Source organism: Carettochelys insculpta, chromosome 5 (genome assembly GCF_033958435.1).
Source record: "Carettochelys insculpta isolate YL-2023 chromosome 5, ASM3395843v1, whole genome shotgun sequence".
Classification (NCBI taxonomy): Eukaryota; Metazoa; Chordata; order Testudines; family Carettochelyidae; genus Carettochelys; species Carettochelys insculpta.
This window is the reverse complement of record NC_134141.1, coordinates 12,312,574-12,331,138: the sequence shown is the minus strand read 5'-3', so window position 1 is coordinate 12,331,138 and position 18,565 is coordinate 12,312,574. Positions and strand designations below refer to the sequence as shown.

Sequence of the window (18,565 nt, the reverse complement as noted above, 5' to 3'; positions counted from 1 at the left end):
TGCAGCGTGCAGTGGAACAGCCCAGAAGAATTACGATTGTGGGAGCTGCTGCTCACAGAAAGGAAATTCTTGGATGAGAAACTTTTCATTCTAGACCACTATCACAGTTATCTGGGGCCAAATTAGTCTCTGGTGTAAGTCCAGTGGCTTTGAAGGAACCAGGGAAAAATATGGGCGATTGTTTTGGATGGGAACTAGGCCTAGCTACAAAAAGTCTACACTAAGAGAATGAGAAAGTCATAACATCAGTTCCCCAGTCCTGTGTGATTAGTCTTCTGCAAGGATAATATTTAAAAAGATCACGTTATGGATACGTAGAAAGTGCAGCCCTGGCACCAATCTCCCAGTATGAAAACCAAGATACTACTTGTGAGCAACGTTCCCACTTATTTTTCCCATCCATGTGTGGAATAAATTGTTATATGCAATGAGGCAAGTGTGCACACGCACCACCAACAGGAACATGCTGCCAGCTGTGGGCAGCTGCACAAGCGCTCAGTTCATGGGAACACTGTTTGAGAGGAAGTGGCACCTCCTGCTCTGGTCACACCAACATGGGGAACTATTATCTTCAACAGTGATTCCAAAGGAGTGGGAATTCCAGGCTGAGGGCTATATCATCACAGCTTGCACTTCAATGAACATGCCCAGAAAGATTCAAATACATCCCCAGCCAGCTCCCAAAAGCCAAGCATTTAAATGAGCTTTTCCTCACTAGCTACCTGCTGGCAAAATATACTCACCTAGAGAGTGGGTGATAGATGAGCAGGTTTCCAACAGGATTTCTGTCAAAGCCCCTGGGTCCGAGTGCTCCTCTTCAAAAAGCATTAATCTAGCAAGTTTAAAAGCAACATGAGACTCACTGTGCCAGGGAAACAAGCCGTTCTGTACACCTGTTTGGCTTACTCTGAGAAGCCATTAGTGACAGCATAACAGTGCATCTGTCACAATTTCATGAAATGGATTGAAATGCCTGAGTGAGAGCGTGAAACAAAAACAAAGCACAAACAGGCAAGTTACCCTTGAAAATAGGCATTCATGGCCTGTAGCACTCCCAGCTGCACTTTCCACGTACTGAGTTTCAGGCGCTCACACATTAGTTTGCACAGTTCTTGCCAATAGCAGCCTGAAAACAACAAAATGAAGGTGTCATGACATTAGTAAGGACAAGGCAGAAGTAAACGTTCCTTACGTCACACTAATATCACTGTCCATGTCCATGCTCAGAGCTGGCTTCATACACTGCAAGGAGGTCAAAATATCCTCCTCCCACTAAGAACCCTGAAACCTGGTTAATCCAGATAAGGCACCACTGTCATATGTGGGAGACTAATCACAGGCCACTATATCCACATTCTGCCATCTCAGTAAAAACAGGCCTAATTGTTCATCGCCCCAAAGTTCCTACAGACATCACTTAGCACCTGGGAAAACAGGCCACTTTTATTTAGGTGTCTTGCTTCAGACACCCAGTTAGAAAACATTGACCTCCATGTCTCACTCCATGCCTTTGAAGTATCATGGTGCATGACACTTAGTGCCCTTGTAAGGACCCTTGAGTGAGGGGTCAACCTAGGGAAAGACAGGCTGTGTAGTGTGCTTTCATTGGGGCGCCAAAGCCAGAGCATCTTCCCCAGCTACTGTCAATTACTGCCTGATGGCATAGCCAGAAGACTGCACCAATTGAGCCCACTGCTCATGCAAATAGCTCTGGAAAGCCCCTGATGTTCCTCCATATCCTTTCTGGTTGAGTCCCTTTTTTAAGCACAAATGCTCCTTGATCCCCTCATTGATTCAACTTACGCTGTGTCTCCAGATTCCTAGGCCAGGCCTTGCCCAAGCTCTCAAAGGCACAAAGCAGAGATTCTATCTGAAGCTCCTTTTCTTTTTCGTTCTCATCCTCATCATCATTCTTTGGCGAGCCAGGTCCTACACTCTCATGAGAATTCTGGAGAAGTACCAGGAAGAGGGGAGAAGACAGGACATTATGCTTTATTTCACACAACACTTTCCTAACAACCAGGCCTTGTACCTAGTCATCATATAATCCACACATTTACCAAACCTCAATTCACGGAAAAGCTATAGAAACATTATTAATTTATACACTGTCTTCCTTCCACAAGGACTCCAAAACCCTTTAACATCTCAGGACCCCTAAGTTTCAGAACTGCAGCACATTTGTTATTTCTACTGACTTTGGCCCACATTGCAAATGCTCAGCAACTGGGGGAGGGGAAGGGGGGTGGGGGAAACCCAAAAAGCCACACACACTGTTAATGGATTCAAATGAGGGGCTGCAACCAGTGGGCCATCACCCTGTGCAATGGTGGATTTGAAGGGGAAATGCTGAGATAAAAAACTGGGCAAATCCCTATTTTTGAGACAATGTCATGGGATCTTTGGTTTCCTGCACATCAGCCAGGGACAAGGGTTTTAATGTTGACAGAGAAACGTAGCACACTGGAAACTGCAAGGAACTCACTGTTGGCTTCACCGAAAGGAGAAGGGGCTAAGTTTAGATAAACCAAAAGTAGCAACTGGCAAAAACCCTGTGGCAATGCAAATGGAAGCAGTTCACACCTGCACTGTGCTAGTCTGAGCTTTTCATATCATCAACCCTTAGAAGAAAGAGCCACATGGACATGCATTCACTCGGCCAGGTCTATCACCACTGGCTGCCTTTAGAAAAAGTACATCAAAGAGCTGAAGCGTCACCTTCTTTATCATTGGAAAGACAATGTCTGCCAGCTCTTGGAACCGGTCTTCCTTTGTTGCTTTCAGAACATCTGCCGTACAGCGGAGAGCAACCATCTTGTACTTAAGGTTTTCTTTACGACATTCTTTCAGGACAGCCTGGACAACCTCATTTACACTCGGCTGATTAGGCACAGACTTCTGCAGCTCTGCACTGAAAGACCAGAAGGACATGGAAGGTCAACACACAAGTAACACCCCCTCCAGCCTATTAGTGAAGCAAATGGTTCATCACCTTCCATGCAGGGACCTCATGCCAATTACTGCCACAACTCACAGACTTTTCATCTTTTCAAGGGGCTATTCCAAAACAGAGAGTCTTGATGGTACCAGTGAAGAGCTCAGATGCTGGCAGGGCCCTTTTCTAAGCCTAGCATGGTTGATGCAAAGAGCTCTACACAGTATCTTCTGGTCATCCTCAAAAGTACCCAGTAATTTGAAAAAGATGATGCAAGCCTGGGAGGTGCTTCTTAAAAGCACTCATCTCTAGGAAGTTTTTCTTGCAAGAGGGAGGAGTTGGAGAAGTTTGTGGGCATTCACAAATGGGAAAAATGCTATTCAGGAGACTCTATGAACAAAATAGTTAGGCTCAGCTACAGAAAGTGTGAATTTCCACCAGAGGCAGAGAAATCTCTCTCCCATTATTCCCCAATATACATACAAGCACCTTCTGTCCTAACTAAGCAAATGTTCCATTCTCTGTGGTTTCATTCATTCTCACCTCTCCCTTCCTTTTCTGTCAGCATATTTCTGCACCTGAGCTCTTCCCCTGCTTTGCTGTATCTGTTGTTCCCACTGTCTGCGTTCTTCCCTTTACCCCATCACACATTTTCAATACACTCCTTCCCCCACACCTGCTCCTTGCAGGATATTTCCTCCTCCAATCCTCATCCTCTCTCTCACTCCCTCTCCCACTGTCTTTCCTATCCCCATAATCCACTCTTCCACGCACTCACTATCTTCACTATCCCACTCCTCCTATCTGGTCCCTACATCCATCAAGGAGCTCTGCTGCCAGCCCTGACTTGTGCCCAACAGTCCTCAGCCCTCCCCCAGTTCCAACCCACTGGCTCAGAGGGGAGGAAGGGGAGATAAAGTGTCTCAGTGGGAGATTAGGGGGGTATCCATGGAAGGAGAAGCCACAAATGCTTCCCTCAGCATAGGAATGGCAGTGAGAGAGCATAAATAACCACAATGAATCCATCTGATTGGCCAATGCCTTCATTATAGAGATGGTTACCTGCATGCAGTGACGACACTGGCGATAGCTTTCAGCAGCTCCTCCTGTGACCATAGAACAAAAGTCAGATGAGCTCATGAGAACATCACAGTGAGCCAGGGCTTTCCTACTGCACTGTCTTCACTGGTATTTCTAGCTCTGCATCTCATACAGATGCTACAGACACATCCACATGCCACTAACCTCTACCAAGGGCACATTCTTTCCATCATTCCACTCCAAGATGCACTGCTTCAATCTCCTCTCCCGTCAATCACTCTTTCCTGGGTGAACTAGCTCCCTAGATGCATACATCCCCAAAACTCTACACCTCCAGATTCCCACTCTCTGTTCTAGCAGCCCAGCTGGGCCTCACAGGCTCTGAATGCACACTGCCAAGGGACATCGAATCATCTGAAGACCAGATTCTCATTTACACTTTTTTTTTTTTTTTTTTTTAAAAAAGTCCACACTCTTACATACGCCACTCGACACACACAATCCATTATCTGCTGGGCACAGCCAAAGTTTTCCTGTTTCCACCCCGTCATTTACTGTGGTTCCATGCCTCATTGTTTAAAAATATGCACAAGTCCCACCTGCTGTACATTGAGCCACAAAAAAGCAACATGTATCCTAGTCAAAACACGTCAGTGCCCTTTTTGATACCACTGGCATATACAGGACGAGAAGGGGCCATGAGTCAAAGCAAGACACATTTGGATTTGTGCTCCCTGCTGGAATGGGAATGTTTATTGGTCATGGTGGTTCTGAGCTAGGGGACTGCACACTTGAGCCTGTCTCACCCAACTTAACCTAAACAGCTTTGTTACCTTTCCTGTCCACGTTCTTCCAGACAGACCTTGCAATAGTGCACCAAGCACCATTCCTAGATGAGGTGGAACCAGGGAACCAGTTTGTTTGGCAATAGATGCCATGGCAGCTGCTCCCTGGGCTTTCATCTTCCAAGACTGGGACTGCAAAGCCCTCTGGGTAATGATGATCAATTCCTGCATATATAATCTAATGCCACCATAAGTGCCTGTGTATCAAGCAGAAAGAAAAGCTGTAATTTTATGACTTCAAAGGACCAAAAGGCTAATGCTCAAGCAGTAAAAGGATTTTCCTCTTCTGACTATGAACCGAGTCACCACTCTACTCTCCAGATGACTCATCATAATGGCCAAATCAATCAAGTTTCATTATTTCAGCTTTTTAAATCTAAAATGTCATGGTGTTGTAACTGTAGGGGTCCTGACCCAAAAACAAGATGTACAGGAGTTGAATGGGTATTGTAGAAAGGGGCTGCAGTATTACTACATATTGTGTGGTATGTACTGTTGCTGGTACTGGCACTGCCTTCAGAGCTGGGCAGCAGGAGACAGAGCTGGGCTCCTGGCCACCAGCAGCCAGAAAGCAGAGCTGCCAGCAGCAGTGCAGAAGGATGGATGGCATGGTATGGTATTGCCAACCTTTTTGCACTGCTGCCTACAGAGCTGGGACCCCTGTTAGCAACCATTACGCTCTGGCTGCCCAACTCTGAAGGCAGCAGCTCAGAAGCAAGGGTAGCACAGTATGGTTTTGCCACCTTTAATTCTGCACTGCTGCTGATAGGAAGCTCTCTTCAGAGCTGGGCACCCAGCCAACAGCCACAGCTCTCTTGCCACCCAACTCTGAAGGCAGCAAAGAAGGGTGGCAATACTGTGAGCACCTGAAATAACCCTGTGACCCCTCTGCAAGTCCTTCATGTGTAAGGACCCCAATTTGGGAGAAATTTGTTTTCTCCATGAAATCTATAGAATAAAAGCACACAAAATTACCAGATTTCGTAGGGAGAGAACAGACTTCAGTCTGTGATGTGTACAGCAGGGTCGTGACACTTGCAAGGGTTTGGTGTTGAGAACCCTTGCAAATGTTTAATTTTTGGGAATACCAGATACCTTCTGGGGCTCAGAAATAGCGTAACCATCAGTCTCATATTTGGGACGCCAAAAAGGCATCCCTGCTTATGTTTTAAAAGGGACGAATTGTCCCGTATTTGGGCCCTCTGGGGGCTCATGGGGGGAGCGCCAGCAGCTGCTGCAAGTAAAATGACTGCCGCTGTGGTGTAGGGTGTGTTGGCACCGCCAGAGCTGCTGCAGGTGCTGCAGCAGGACCCCCATCTGGCCCCCTTTGTGTCCGGCTTCCAGCACAGGTACTGCAGCCCCATGCCCCAGCCTCACCCCTACCCTGCTCTGCTCCGCTTGCAGCCCCAGGGGAGGTGCAGGGTCCTCGGACTAGTGTGTGCATGCAGGGGGAATCCTCTGCTTCTGCTCCCCCACCACCACGCCAGTGACCCCACATGGGTCCCTGCAGTGGTAACTGCAGCAGGCAGGCTGGGAGAAGAGCTGTTGGGAAGCTCACTCTGCCCGCCTGCTGAACTCGGCATCGGAAGGTGAAACTGAGTCCCCCAGCCGCTCACAAATAATTGAATTTGTGAATGTTGCAACCTTCCTGTATTTTTTTAGAAAAATATATAGAGAGATACACATCTCATAGAACTGGACGAGACCTTGGAGGGTCATCAAGTCCAGTCCCCTGCCCTCTTGGCAGGACCAGGCACCATCCCTGACAGTTTGCTTTTTAATCTCTTTGCCCAGACCCCTAAATGGCCTCTTCAAGGATTTAGCAGGCCAGTGCTCAAACCACTGAACTATCCCTCCCCCTCATAGTGGTGAATTGGGAATGGCCCTTATGCTATCCCAATTTTGCATACAAGGAACTGAATCACACAGAGCCTAAGTGACTTATCCAAGGTCACTGCGTGTGTGTTGTGGGGAGGGGAGAGCAGGGAACTGAATATGGCTCCCCAAAATCCGGGCTACAGCTCTGGCAACTGGGTCATCCTTCCATGATAAAATAGCTGCCAAAATAGCGGCACCCTGATTTAAGCATCTAAATAAGTCTTTTGATTTTTACAAGTGTTGGCACCTACAATCTCCCACTGGAACTGCCTTGTCACCCAACCCTCCCTCTGATATCTGGAAAGCGTGGAAGGGGGGCAGGGTCTCTAATAGAAAAGGAAAGTTTTATTATAAAATAACAAAATAAAAAAAACAAAGCCTGGTTAGGGTGAACAGCAAGTCCTACTAAAAATTGTTCCCTAAAGATACAATAATAATACAGTTTTCATGTATTTTGATTTCTACTGGCTAACTGCATATTTCCCTCGGATTTTCAAAAGTTTTCTGCAGAATTAAAGGTTAATTTTTTCACAGGCTTTGTGGATGATGTTTCCTCAAGATTCCCATCAGCCCAAGCTATAAGAAAGCCCTTACCAAGCTCAACTTACCAGGTACATTTTCCTGCCATACTTCAGTCCACAGATTAGAATCATCTCTCTCTCCTTTCTCTTCATCTGGGACCTCATGCATGCCCAGAAATGCCACAGGCAAGACCTGTTTGGCATGGTTCTTCAACACATCTGGGCTGTAGCGCCCCATGGCGTGAACTGTTAAAGCACAGCCTATCCTATAGGCTGGTTCTGAAAGACAAGGGGAGAATACACTTGCACAATTTGATATTTGTAATCAGAAGCTTTTCTCCCTGATGGGAATAATCCAGAGTGACTCCACAGAAGCAGACAAGGGTGTTACATGGGTGTATAGGAGAGGAGTAGATTGTTTTCCACTAGATATTCACCTAGTAAATTTATACAGTAGAACATTGTGTCACGAATGGGAATGAAAGTTACTAGAAAATGCCTTCACCAGCATCTCTGGCCCCCCAGGAGCTAGTTGTCCGCATCATATAGTGATCCCAATACACTAACAGAAGCCACATACCTTCCTTTTCCATGTACCAGCTGTTGAGCTTTTGCAGCAGTTTCTCGATGCTGTTATCCCGGGCCGTCTTTGAAAGTTAGAGAGAGACTCCAATCATTTAGATGCATGTAACTATCCTCCCAAAACCAGTATAATAAAACACAACAAAAGAAACCGACTCACCCGAACCAGATGCCCCATAGCAAGTGCAAAAGACTTCTGCACCACACTGTTGCGATCTGTCAGCCCACTGAGCAAAGCATTCATGAGTTTGCCTGTTTGAAAAGACACGATCAATTCTGCTAACACAAACTTGGACTTTACGGCTGCAGCTGGTCATATGCACAGCCACAGTTGATCAACGAGGGCATCTGGTTTCAGCACAATTGTCCCAAGCCATTAAGCTGCATTCCTTTTGTAATGTAAACAAGACCTCCCTAGGTTCCCAAATCACAACAGAGCCTTGGATGCTCCAACAGCAGCAGTGATCCTCATTAGGTTGTCAACAGGGACTGAATACAAGACTAAGAGCATGAGCTTCTATTGCCTAAACTGAAGGAGCAGCTCCATCAGCTTGAAGGCAACGGCAAACTCATAAGCTGGCCATTGTATTTAACAGGGTTTTCCCTCGGTTGGGCAACACAGATGAGGTCCCATTCCAAGGGGGAAATAGACTATGGGGACACCCGTTATACCCTCACACACCAGTCGTGCAGGCAAAGGAAAAGGGCAGTCAACACACAGGTGTTGCTAGTGTGCTTTAAACATGATAGGGAGAGGCCCATTCCAGAGACCTTTCCTCAACACCTCTTTGGACCAAGCCCTACAGCCCTCTTCTGAGGGAGCAGCTCCAATGGAGACCCAGAGGATGCTGTGCTGACAAACAGCTATCATGAAAACCGTGTTGGTCAGAACAGATTCTAAAAGCAATGTAACCTGAACCCGCCCTGAAAACAAAGCTCACCTGAGTGTGGCGTTAAGTCCTGGGGACACTGTGTGGTTAGTGATATAATTACACTGGCACAGCCTCCCTGAGAGGTTTCAAGAGAAAAACATTATTAGCTTATTTATCTTACCCACCAGCTGCAGAACAAAGGGGAGTTTATTATTACAAAGGTTGAAACAAGTAATGTGAGTGGACAGGAATCCCATTCAGAAGCGAGCAGTTTTCATCCATTATACCTGCTGCTTCAGAGTCAAAAGCACCATGAGAAGATCGGCACTGCAGCATTTTGCCTCCCCCACTGCCGAAGTCTTAGTAAAATAACACACATACCTTAGTGCCCAGGCCAACTCCACCTTTGATCAGCTCACATAACCTAGGAACGAGCTCACCCAAGACAGACACATCCAGATACTGCAAACACTATGGAAAGGGAAGGATGAAAGTGTAAATCTCGAGGAGAAGACAGTGAAGTCAAAACAGAAAAGATGCTGTTTGCTTTTACTTCATGGTACTTGGGAGGTTAATATGCTTGGCAGCACAAATTTTAAAAGGGAGCCTGTCAGGACCATATATAGCTCAGCAGATCGGTTCGCCACTCAGTTAACACCTTACATACATTTTGGTGACCCTATGGAAATCTACACTTGCGCTACAATGAGACATCAGAGTGCTAAGTCAGGCCCCTTTGTATTTTTAAGAAGATATAAAACATTATCAAGTAAATAATCTGAGTTCACCTTAGCCTCTGAAGATAAGACAAGAAACAATGGACTTGTAATGCAGGTAGGGAGGCTTAAGCTGGACTTTAGGAAAAATGTCCTGTCATGGTGGTTAAGTACTAGAATAAATTGCCTAGGGTGGTTCTAAAATCTCCATCATTGGTTTAAGAACAGGCTGAATAAATATCTGACAAAATGATTTAAATGGTGCTTGGCCCTGCAGTGAGCGTAGGGACTGGATTTGACCTCTCAAGGTCCCTTCTATGGATTCTATGAATAAATTTGTGGGTGTAAATTTTGGCAGGGACATAAACATCCCCCAGCAGCCATGTGAAACCTCAGAAAAACAGTGCTAACACACTAAAACCAGACAATGCTCAATTATTTCCAGTCAGCCATGTAAGATGTTAAAAGCAAATGGAAGGAAATTTTATCTTTTAAAATCCCTGATTTTCAAATGGCCACCTCACTCCAACATCAGAAGCCCCATCAAAAGCACAGCACTTCATCTCTATTTCCTTGCTCGAGTGCTATAGGTTCAAGTCAGTGTCAGGGATTTTTTCATCCCCTGGGCATCATCGCCCCCGTGGGTCAGGGGAGGCAAGCCTTTGGCCATTAAACATCAATGCAGGTACAGGTAGAATCTAAAGATACATAGGCTGCCATTTAGCAGCCCCCTGCAACGGTCACTCTGTGTCAGTTGGTTTCCCCGGTAACCTGAACTCATAAATAATTCATAATCATGGATTTGAATTCCGGGCTCCTGATTGGGCGCAGGTGGGCAGTTTCTGGAAGCTTCCCCAGCCCAGAGGACCTGTTTGAGAACAGGTGCCCAGAACTTTCATATGATAATTACCTCATGAATCATGTATGAACTCTGTCTATATGAGTCAGGCTGGTCCTGGCATTCAGGGCCCTTGGGTACTGCGGGCAAGAGCTGAAATCACTGAGGCGGCTGCCCTTCAGGGGGCGCCGCCTAGAGCTGAAATCACTGCAGCACCTGTCTCTGTGGCTGAAGCTGTGCTGAATCATTGGAGCTGCAGCTCGCCTCGGGGGCGGCTGAGCTCTGAAGCGGCGCCGTCGTTCAAGCGCCTCCCCGAGCCCCAGCACCGCGCTTGCATCTAGGAGCGGCAAGTGGGCCTTCAGGCGTACTCACCGGCTGGCGAACTGGCCCGTGGCTTCTGCCGCGGGTACTGCGTACTCGGTGAGGAAACCAGAGGCCCACCAACGTCACCTCATCGACGCTGCTCCTACGGCCATAACATCGCCTGGCAGTGCCTACCTGGACCATCTCATCTGCGGTAACACCACCTCCGCCATTCTAACTAACCTATCTGACCACCGACCACTTCTTCACTAATTATTCCAAACACCGGATTTGACTATTCACTTAAATATGACTACTGGACTTGACCACTAACTCTAGATAAAGACTACTGGACGTGTCACCTTTAATTTAACTGTGTATAGGCCGGGCCTAAAGGCCCAGGCCAGACTTTCCTATGTAACATAAATGTAAATACCAATGTTAAGTATGTTAGTATTGTTAGCATTAGGATAGATAATTAGTATAGCCAATTAATATATAGATAAGTAAGATACTGATTACCCTATCCTACCCCTATTGTTTAAATTCGCAAGCTATCGCAGTACTGGGTGGGGAGTAGTGCCCCCACCCAGACTCTCTTCGGAGATAGGCTGGTAACCACCGGGAACTCCGCGTACCAGCCAAGGCTGGTGACCACTGGGAACTCCGGGCACCAGCCGCGGTAGCCTGAGAATCTAAACATCCACTTCCATTTACCCACTCTCTTTAATTAATGTATATAGGGGTATAGTATAATAGGTTAAAGTCTAGTTAATATAGTATAGTATAATACAATATAAATGAACATAAAAGTTTCATTAATAGATAGTTATACTTGATAAACATAGTAAGTTTGTTTGCCCTAACATCCCGTCTCGAATTCTTCCATTCACTTTTGCTCTCTCCATCTCCGTCAGTTCTTTCCCCCTGGGTGGCCCTTGGGCGGGATCAGGTGCATCCTCCCAGGTCGGCGCTCTCGCCTAACATCACAAGTGGGGTCACAGCTGGGTCTGGCTGGGTCCTCGGACCCCTTTGGAAGGGTGGGGTCTCGCCTTCCGGTCGGCTACCCAGGGCCCGTCGGGAGCTGCCCAGAGCAGGCGGAGAGGCACCTAATCCCGACAGTCAGTAATAAAAAAGCCCCAGCATTCCCATTCCAAGCTATACTGCTCATGGAGTTACGTTGACAGTACAGAAATATTATTATTATTAGGACATCTGGCAACGCTGTCACTAAGCGCAAGACTGAGCCATTACATGGAGCCCAAATGTGTGGTGCATAAGGTAGAGAGCTTATGTGTCAAAAGAAAGTCCACTGAGGCCAGTGCTTTCAGTGAGTAATTTGTTTACAAGGGTACCTTCTCCCCAGAGCCACATTAAATTGTTTCCACATTAGCAGGGCATGCACAGAAGATGAGATGGCTTTGTTTTCTCTTACACCACATGGCTTCAGTGTGAGCAGAGCCTGTGCCCCACTGCTGCAGGCAGAACCTATCGGGAAGGGTAGGGGCATTTGGGCCAGACCTCAGGAGAAAAAAGGGGCCTCAAAATTCTGACATTTTTCTACCAAGTCATTTTGTTTTATTATATACCTTGCAGTTATAACAGACAACAAAAAAGCTATATACACATTTGCAAAAATTGATTTAAATCATTGTGTGACCTCAGGCCTTCATCAATTTTTCAGTCACATCTGAGTTCATTGCATGACTGAAGTAGCTTCTGTGATTATTGATTCTACATTATGAAATGCATTTTACAGTCTCTACAACTTTTAGAAGTTTTGAAAGTTGTAATTAATTCTGTTACTGTAAAGTGATTATGCTTGGTCTCGGTGAGTTTAACCTTTAAATTAGATGTTTTTCTCGACATAGAAGATTTTCCTATTTCTGTTTTTTCTTATGTGGCTTTATATATAATAACCATAATCAGGCTCAGCTTGAATAGATTCACTTTTAAAGGCTTTTTTGTGATGATAAAACTTTTAATTCTGGTTGTTTAATAAACCTTATATCTAATCTGGCAATCTCCCCGTGTTCCTATTCATAATGACGCAGCAATAATTAGAGGAATTTTATAACGGGAACATGTTTACAGACTTTTCAAGGCTTCAAAATAAGGCTATTAGGGCAGTAGTAAATAATACCCCCAAACTTTATTATATAATATTCACTGTGAAGTATATACAATTTAAATTTTTTATAGCCAATAGGCTTTAGAGAATTAATTTACTGTGTGTGACTGTGTTTTAAGAGAACCTCTTTATAAAAATGAAGCAAAGAATTGAAAGTGGCTCAAGTAAGAGACAGCAAAAGCAGAGTGAAGCAGCAGTAAGAGTTAAAGCCAATAACATTATTTCTCATAGAACAGATGCCTCACTCATAAGCTGGTGACCATACTAACAATGACACTTCCAGTTCTGCTGATGAAAGCTTTGTGCCCACAAAAAACATTTCAGTGCTGCTGCCTCAAAAATTAGGTGGACTGTAATCAAGACAAAGAAATACCAACAGTAGTGATAGACGAAGAATCTATGCTTGATTTAGAGACTGTGCAGCAGGCAGAAAGCGAGGACCTCAGAGACTCTGTGCAGCAAGAACGTACGAATAGTACAGGACACAGTGTAACAGTGGCATCAGAAATGGATTTTGGACTTCTTGAAAGAACAATATTGCTCAAATGCAGTCATTTCTTAAAGTGAGTTATTTTCAGATTCCAAGTAATTTACTGAAAGATGCTAAAAATCATGCTTTTCCCACTCATCTGCTGACAAAAACTCTTCCAAATGGATAGATCTACACAAGAGCTTGGCTCAGCCGGAGAATGGAAAAGCAGGTTCTGTACTGTGTACCCAGTTTCATTTAACAGTAATATCTCAAAAGCACCAGAACTGTCTGATCCATCCAGTTGGAGCATCAGTAGAGGTTGGAAGAAGTTGAAAGACTGAAATCTGCATGTGAAACTACAGTACAAATTATGATTGTGGATCCTATGGCTAGTGGAGATAAGACTATCCAAGGATGAGAAGCCACTGGGACCTTAAAAGAAGTCCCTCCGTGCTAGCATTCAGCATCTCCTTTACATCGCTGGTCACCCCCACGGAATAGCATTAATAGACGCTCGTATGAATGACACACTCCTATGCTCTTCACTACATCACGGGCATTTCCTCAGCTCCTGCCAATGGTCATAACTCCACCAACCTCAGCAGAGCCATGATAATGGACACCAGATGAAGCTCTCCTTGTGTGTCCACATGGACAGTTGCTATGAAGGAGAAGGAATGGCAACAGTTCCCTCTGAGGTATTGGGAAGTGAAGGCATTATCCAAATGAAGGAGGTGGGCAAGAGTCAATACCTGAGGACCTGGCAATCCAATGAATGGTTGGCCAAGAACAGCCTGAAGAAAAGTTCCTTCTCATGTTACCACTTTGATCATTATCCACCCTCCCACAAGTCTTCCTAAATCAAACACTCACCATATTAATCGTTTCCATCATGGGAGACGATTTAGCAGCACTAAGTCTTGCACTATCCATTGCAGCCTAAAGAAAACAGAACAAACAAAACCGACTTAATCTGAAGCCAATGGAAGAAGACACCAAATCTCAGCATCAAACGGAACATTTCCCCACAAACTGACTAGACCATGTTCTCAGATGCATATGGGCAAGGAGCAGGTGTCAGCAATGGAGACAGTAATTTAAAATCCCTGTTTGGCAGGAAAGCCCAAGGTATAATGACAGTGCCAAAAACACTTCCCACTCCCATCTGACCTATACTAGATGTTACACTATACGTTGCAATACCACTGCCGCTGTAGCATTTCTGAGAAACACTGCCAGGTTTGCTCGTGTAGATGCAGCCTACATATTTACAGAGGTGTCTGACTCTTCCATAATTTTATTCAGGGCTAAAGTCAGATTTACTAACATACTATCAAGATCGCCCCCCCCCCGCCCCCTTTCATGAAAGACTGGGAGCACACAGTGTATTTAATAAAAATTCTCCAGTAACTTCATGGTTCTGTGTGTCATATAAAAAACAGAGCAGTTTAGTACATATATTAGCTAATTCCCTTACCACTGTGGGATGCCTCTCACTCAGAGTTGCTGATGTGTTTTATATTTGTGGGAGTCCTGAAGCTCTAAATCTTTGTAAAATGCTTTGAAAATGTACCCCATGGTTGTTACACTTACTTTCTCCTGATCAGTAGCACGGAGACTCAGATAATTGAGAACCTGGGGTTCTAACACACTTAAGGACTCCAGTAAAGCCGGAATGAGCTTTGGTGCATGAGGTTTCAACATAACACCAGCACTTTTACTGATCTTCACCAGAGTATTAATGCTGGAAAAGGACAGAAGATCATGTCACCGCTTTAACGACTCTAATCATTTATAAAAGCCATTTCCCCAGACCTAGTTTGTATCCTTGGTAAACTCTGTGCTGATAAATAGTAACAGAGAGGTACCGGTGTTAGTCTGTATCCTAACAAACAAAAAAGCAGTCATGTAGCACTTGAAAGACTAACAAAATAATTTATCAGGCGATGAGCTTTCATGGGGCAGACCCACTTCTTCAGATCTGGAGACAGCGCTGCACTGGAAATGGTTCTAAAAGTGGATTGGCATGATAATTATATAAACAGATACAAACAAAAAAACGGAAATGAAGACTGACAGATCAGATACATAGGACAAAAGAGGGGTGCGAAGGGTGAAGGAGGGGGAGCCCTTAGATACAACCGCATCTGCTCCAATTCTACTGACAAAGACCAAAAACTTCAAGATCTCTACCAAGCATTCATAAAACTTTATTACCCACTGGCAGAAGTGAAAAAAAAAAAAAAAAGGATTAACCGGGCCCGATGAGTACCCGCAAACCAACTATTTCAAGATAGGCCCAAGAAGGTCAATAACAGAACACCACTTGTCATTACCTATAGCCCCCAGCTCAAACAACCTGCAGCCTATACTGGAACATGATGCTACACTCTGAGAGGCTCTGGGAGAGAGGCCACCTAATCTCAGACAGCCACCTAACCTCAGGAAAATTCTCACTAGCAACCCCAGGTCATACCACAGTAATACTAATCCTGGAATTTTTCCTTGCAACAAACCCTGTTGCCAACTTCGTCCACATATTTATTCTGGAGACAAAATCACTGGACCTAACCACGTCAGTTACAGTATCAGGGGCTTACATTCCTGTACCTCAACCAATGTTATATATGCCATCATGTGCCAGCAGTGCCCCTCAGCTATGTATATTAGACAGACGGGACAATCACTTCGCTTAAGAATTAATGGACACAAAATACACATAAACCGGTCAACGAGCATTTCAGTGGAGTGGGCCATACTGTTAAAGATCTTGGAACACTTGTCTTAAAAAGAGACTAACACCAGATTACAAAGGGAAACGTGATGCTTTGTATATTGGACAGACTTCAACCTCTCTTTGACAAAGAATTAATGGGCATAAGACAGACATAAAAAACACTCCTGATTCACAAACCTGTCAGCCAGCACTTCAATGGAGTGGGCCATTCTGTTAATGACCTGAAAGTCTGTGTTTTACTGAAGAGGAATTTTCACAACAGTTTGGAAAGCGAGGCTGCTGAACTCTCTTTTATATTCAAAATCGACACATTAACACGTGGTTTGAACCAGGATGGGAATTTTTTAGCTCATTTATAGGGGCTCTTTTGCATACTTGGCTTTATCTAATTCTTGACTCTCCCCTCTCCCCCGCCTTCTGCCCCTCTGCTCTCTGATTTGCCCACCCCGATAATATTTTTTCTGATTTGTCAACCTTGATTACTATTTTTGGTTCTCTGTGCCTTAAATATTGAGTCTGTTCTAGTATGGCTATGGTCTGAAGAAGCGGGTCTGTCCCACGAAAGCTCATCACCTAATAAATTATTTTGTTAGTCTTTAAAGTGCTACTGGACTGCTTTTTTGTTCTGTGCTGACAGATCCTCAGATTCAAATGTTCTACATAGATACAAATCTGGAACGTGTCTATGAATGAAATTTCTCTGTCTCTCTTCTACGTAACCGAGCCCAAAATTTTGCCTAGAGTAACATACTTACACATTGTTCATGGTATTTTATCCTATCATCCAGGCTGCCTAGCATATCCTGTGTGTTGCAATTATTTAGACACATTTGATCAGGTGTTAATGGACTGTCACTTGAAAATGAGGAAGGCAACAAAGTAATTTCCAACTCTCACAAGGAAGAAAACAATTCATGAGACATTTGTTACAATTAGCTTTTTAATCTTGCCAGATAACAATGTTAACAGGACCATATTATTCCCCCAAAAGACAGCTTCGATTCAGCTTTTAGCCAACATCACAGCCTTGGTTACTGGCTTCGTTTACATCACTGGCAGAAGGATTACAAAATAACCAAACAGCAAGGTGTGCCATTCTTACATCTCAAAACACACGCACTCAGCACCACTGAAATGCAGCCACCTCTGTGGTATGCATAACTCAGCACAGAGAATGTTGGAAAAAAAAGTGAGGGAGAAGCAGTGCAGAAATGTTGGCCCAGGAGACACAAATGCACTTTGTGTGCGTGCAGAGCATACATATCACTTTTGGTTTGGGAGAACCTACGGAAGACTCATGCACTAGCAACTGCACAGCGGTCAGTTTATTTGCTGCAGGAAGACAGAAGGCCGTATTGACTCCTGCTGAGATTTGAATCTGTGCAGCTGCAGGTAGCCTTTAATTTGCTGTTCCCAGACTTTGAGCCCTGGGTTCTGCAGCTCCTCTCCTTAGGCTGGGAGATGGACCTTCAGATGCCCCTCAGGAATTCAACAAGTACAGCAAATCTTCACGTTCTGAATTTGACACTTACACCACTGCACCAGTCCCCTGGTTAGTTAAAGAAACCGCACTCTAGACAACAACAGAATTCTCTGAATAGCTGTTTTAACTGAACAAAAGCAAGAGGAAGAAAGGGATTTTTCCTTGGGTTGCGGAGAGGGGATTAAAATGGGAAGTGATTAAAGGACACACTGCAGCTCAGGTGAATAAACCAAGTTCCTGTGGGACAAAAAACACACTCCCAGTCCCAAGGGAATTTAGAGGATGTAAAACAAACCTCAGAGCCCGAACTTCAGTCACCGTGCTCATCATTCCTTTGTCTAGCAGGCAGGGCAGCAACACAGTGATAGTTCTCTGGCCCACTGCTCCTTTGGAAGGGTCACACATTTTCACACACACCTATGAACAAATAAGAGTCAAAGTCACAAACTTCTAAATCCTGCCTCAGTTTTAACTCAGCACCTTCCTGCACATGATGGTCAGAAAGGAAACACTGCAGCTGTCCAGGTTATTTCAGACAGACTGGCCCAAAAGGTCAACAGTCACAACAAGTTCCAAATTAGGAGTCTCGACCCCAAGGAATATTGCTAAACCCTGTCTAGTCATCCACATTTCACTGCAAACGTGCATTGTATATGGTACATAACTCCACTCTTTAAACCTCTAAGAAGGGCACACAGGGAAGACTATTTCAGATGTCTTCCTCCACATGCACATGATGCATGATCACACTCGTATTTATCTCCACTGGGCTATAACATAATATGGTACCTTCATATGAAGGCAGTTCACATGAGTAACTGACAGGTGGAAATTAATTTTTATACACCACCAAATACAAAGTCTATAAGAAAGCAATTCAATTTTACCTTACTTAAAGTTTTCAGGGCCAGTTCTGCTGCTTTTCGTACAGACTCCTGTCGAAAAAAAAATTAAAATTCCATTAACGTTTTATTTAAACTTTCTATTTTATTACTGACCTACCTAAACTTTCCATACAAGTACTGACAAATGTGATTCACAACTTGTAGATTACTTTTAAAAGATCTGTCTGCTTATGATCGTTGCTGAGGAAATCTATTGCATACTGTTTTTACCAACATCTTATTTCAGAGTAATTTTATTTTGTCACTAACTACACAGCAAAAACTATGCCTTTCCAGCTGAGTTTGTGAATATGACAAGGCCTAACT

At 44.5% G+C, this 18,565-nt stretch overlaps 1 protein-coding gene across 2 annotated transcripts in view; it reads right to left on the bottom strand.

Moving 5' to 3' along the window:
• The window catches only part of ECPAS (Ecm29 proteasome adaptor and scaffold), an 86,175-nt gene that overhangs the window by 7,167 nt on the left and 60,443 nt on the right, over window positions 1-18,565 (bottom strand). For both annotated transcript variants that reach the window (XM_074994686.1, XM_074994685.1), the window contains exons 33-47: window positions 18,242-18,289; window positions 17,650-17,771; window positions 14,728-14,878; window positions 14,008-14,073; window positions 9,056-9,145; window positions 8,744-8,810; window positions 7,963-8,054; window positions 7,801-7,867; window positions 7,308-7,499; window positions 4,810-5,018; window positions 3,998-4,041; window positions 2,719-2,911; window positions 1,804-1,948; window positions 1,021-1,126; window positions 744-832 (exon numbers count right to left, since the gene is read on the bottom strand). In XM_074994686.1, the coding sequence (XP_074850787.1) occupies window positions 744-832; window positions 1,021-1,126; window positions 1,804-1,948; window positions 2,719-2,911; window positions 3,998-4,041; window positions 4,810-5,018; window positions 7,308-7,499; window positions 7,801-7,867; window positions 7,963-8,054; window positions 8,744-8,810; window positions 9,056-9,145; window positions 14,008-14,073; window positions 14,728-14,878; window positions 17,650-17,771; window positions 18,242-18,289 (1,681 nt within the window). The remainder of the gene's footprint in view (window positions 1-743; window positions 833-1,020; window positions 1,127-1,803; window positions 1,949-2,718; window positions 2,912-3,997; window positions 4,042-4,809; window positions 5,019-7,307; window positions 7,500-7,800; window positions 7,868-7,962; window positions 8,055-8,743; window positions 8,811-9,055; window positions 9,146-14,007; window positions 14,074-14,727; window positions 14,879-17,649; window positions 17,772-18,241; window positions 18,290-18,565) is intronic.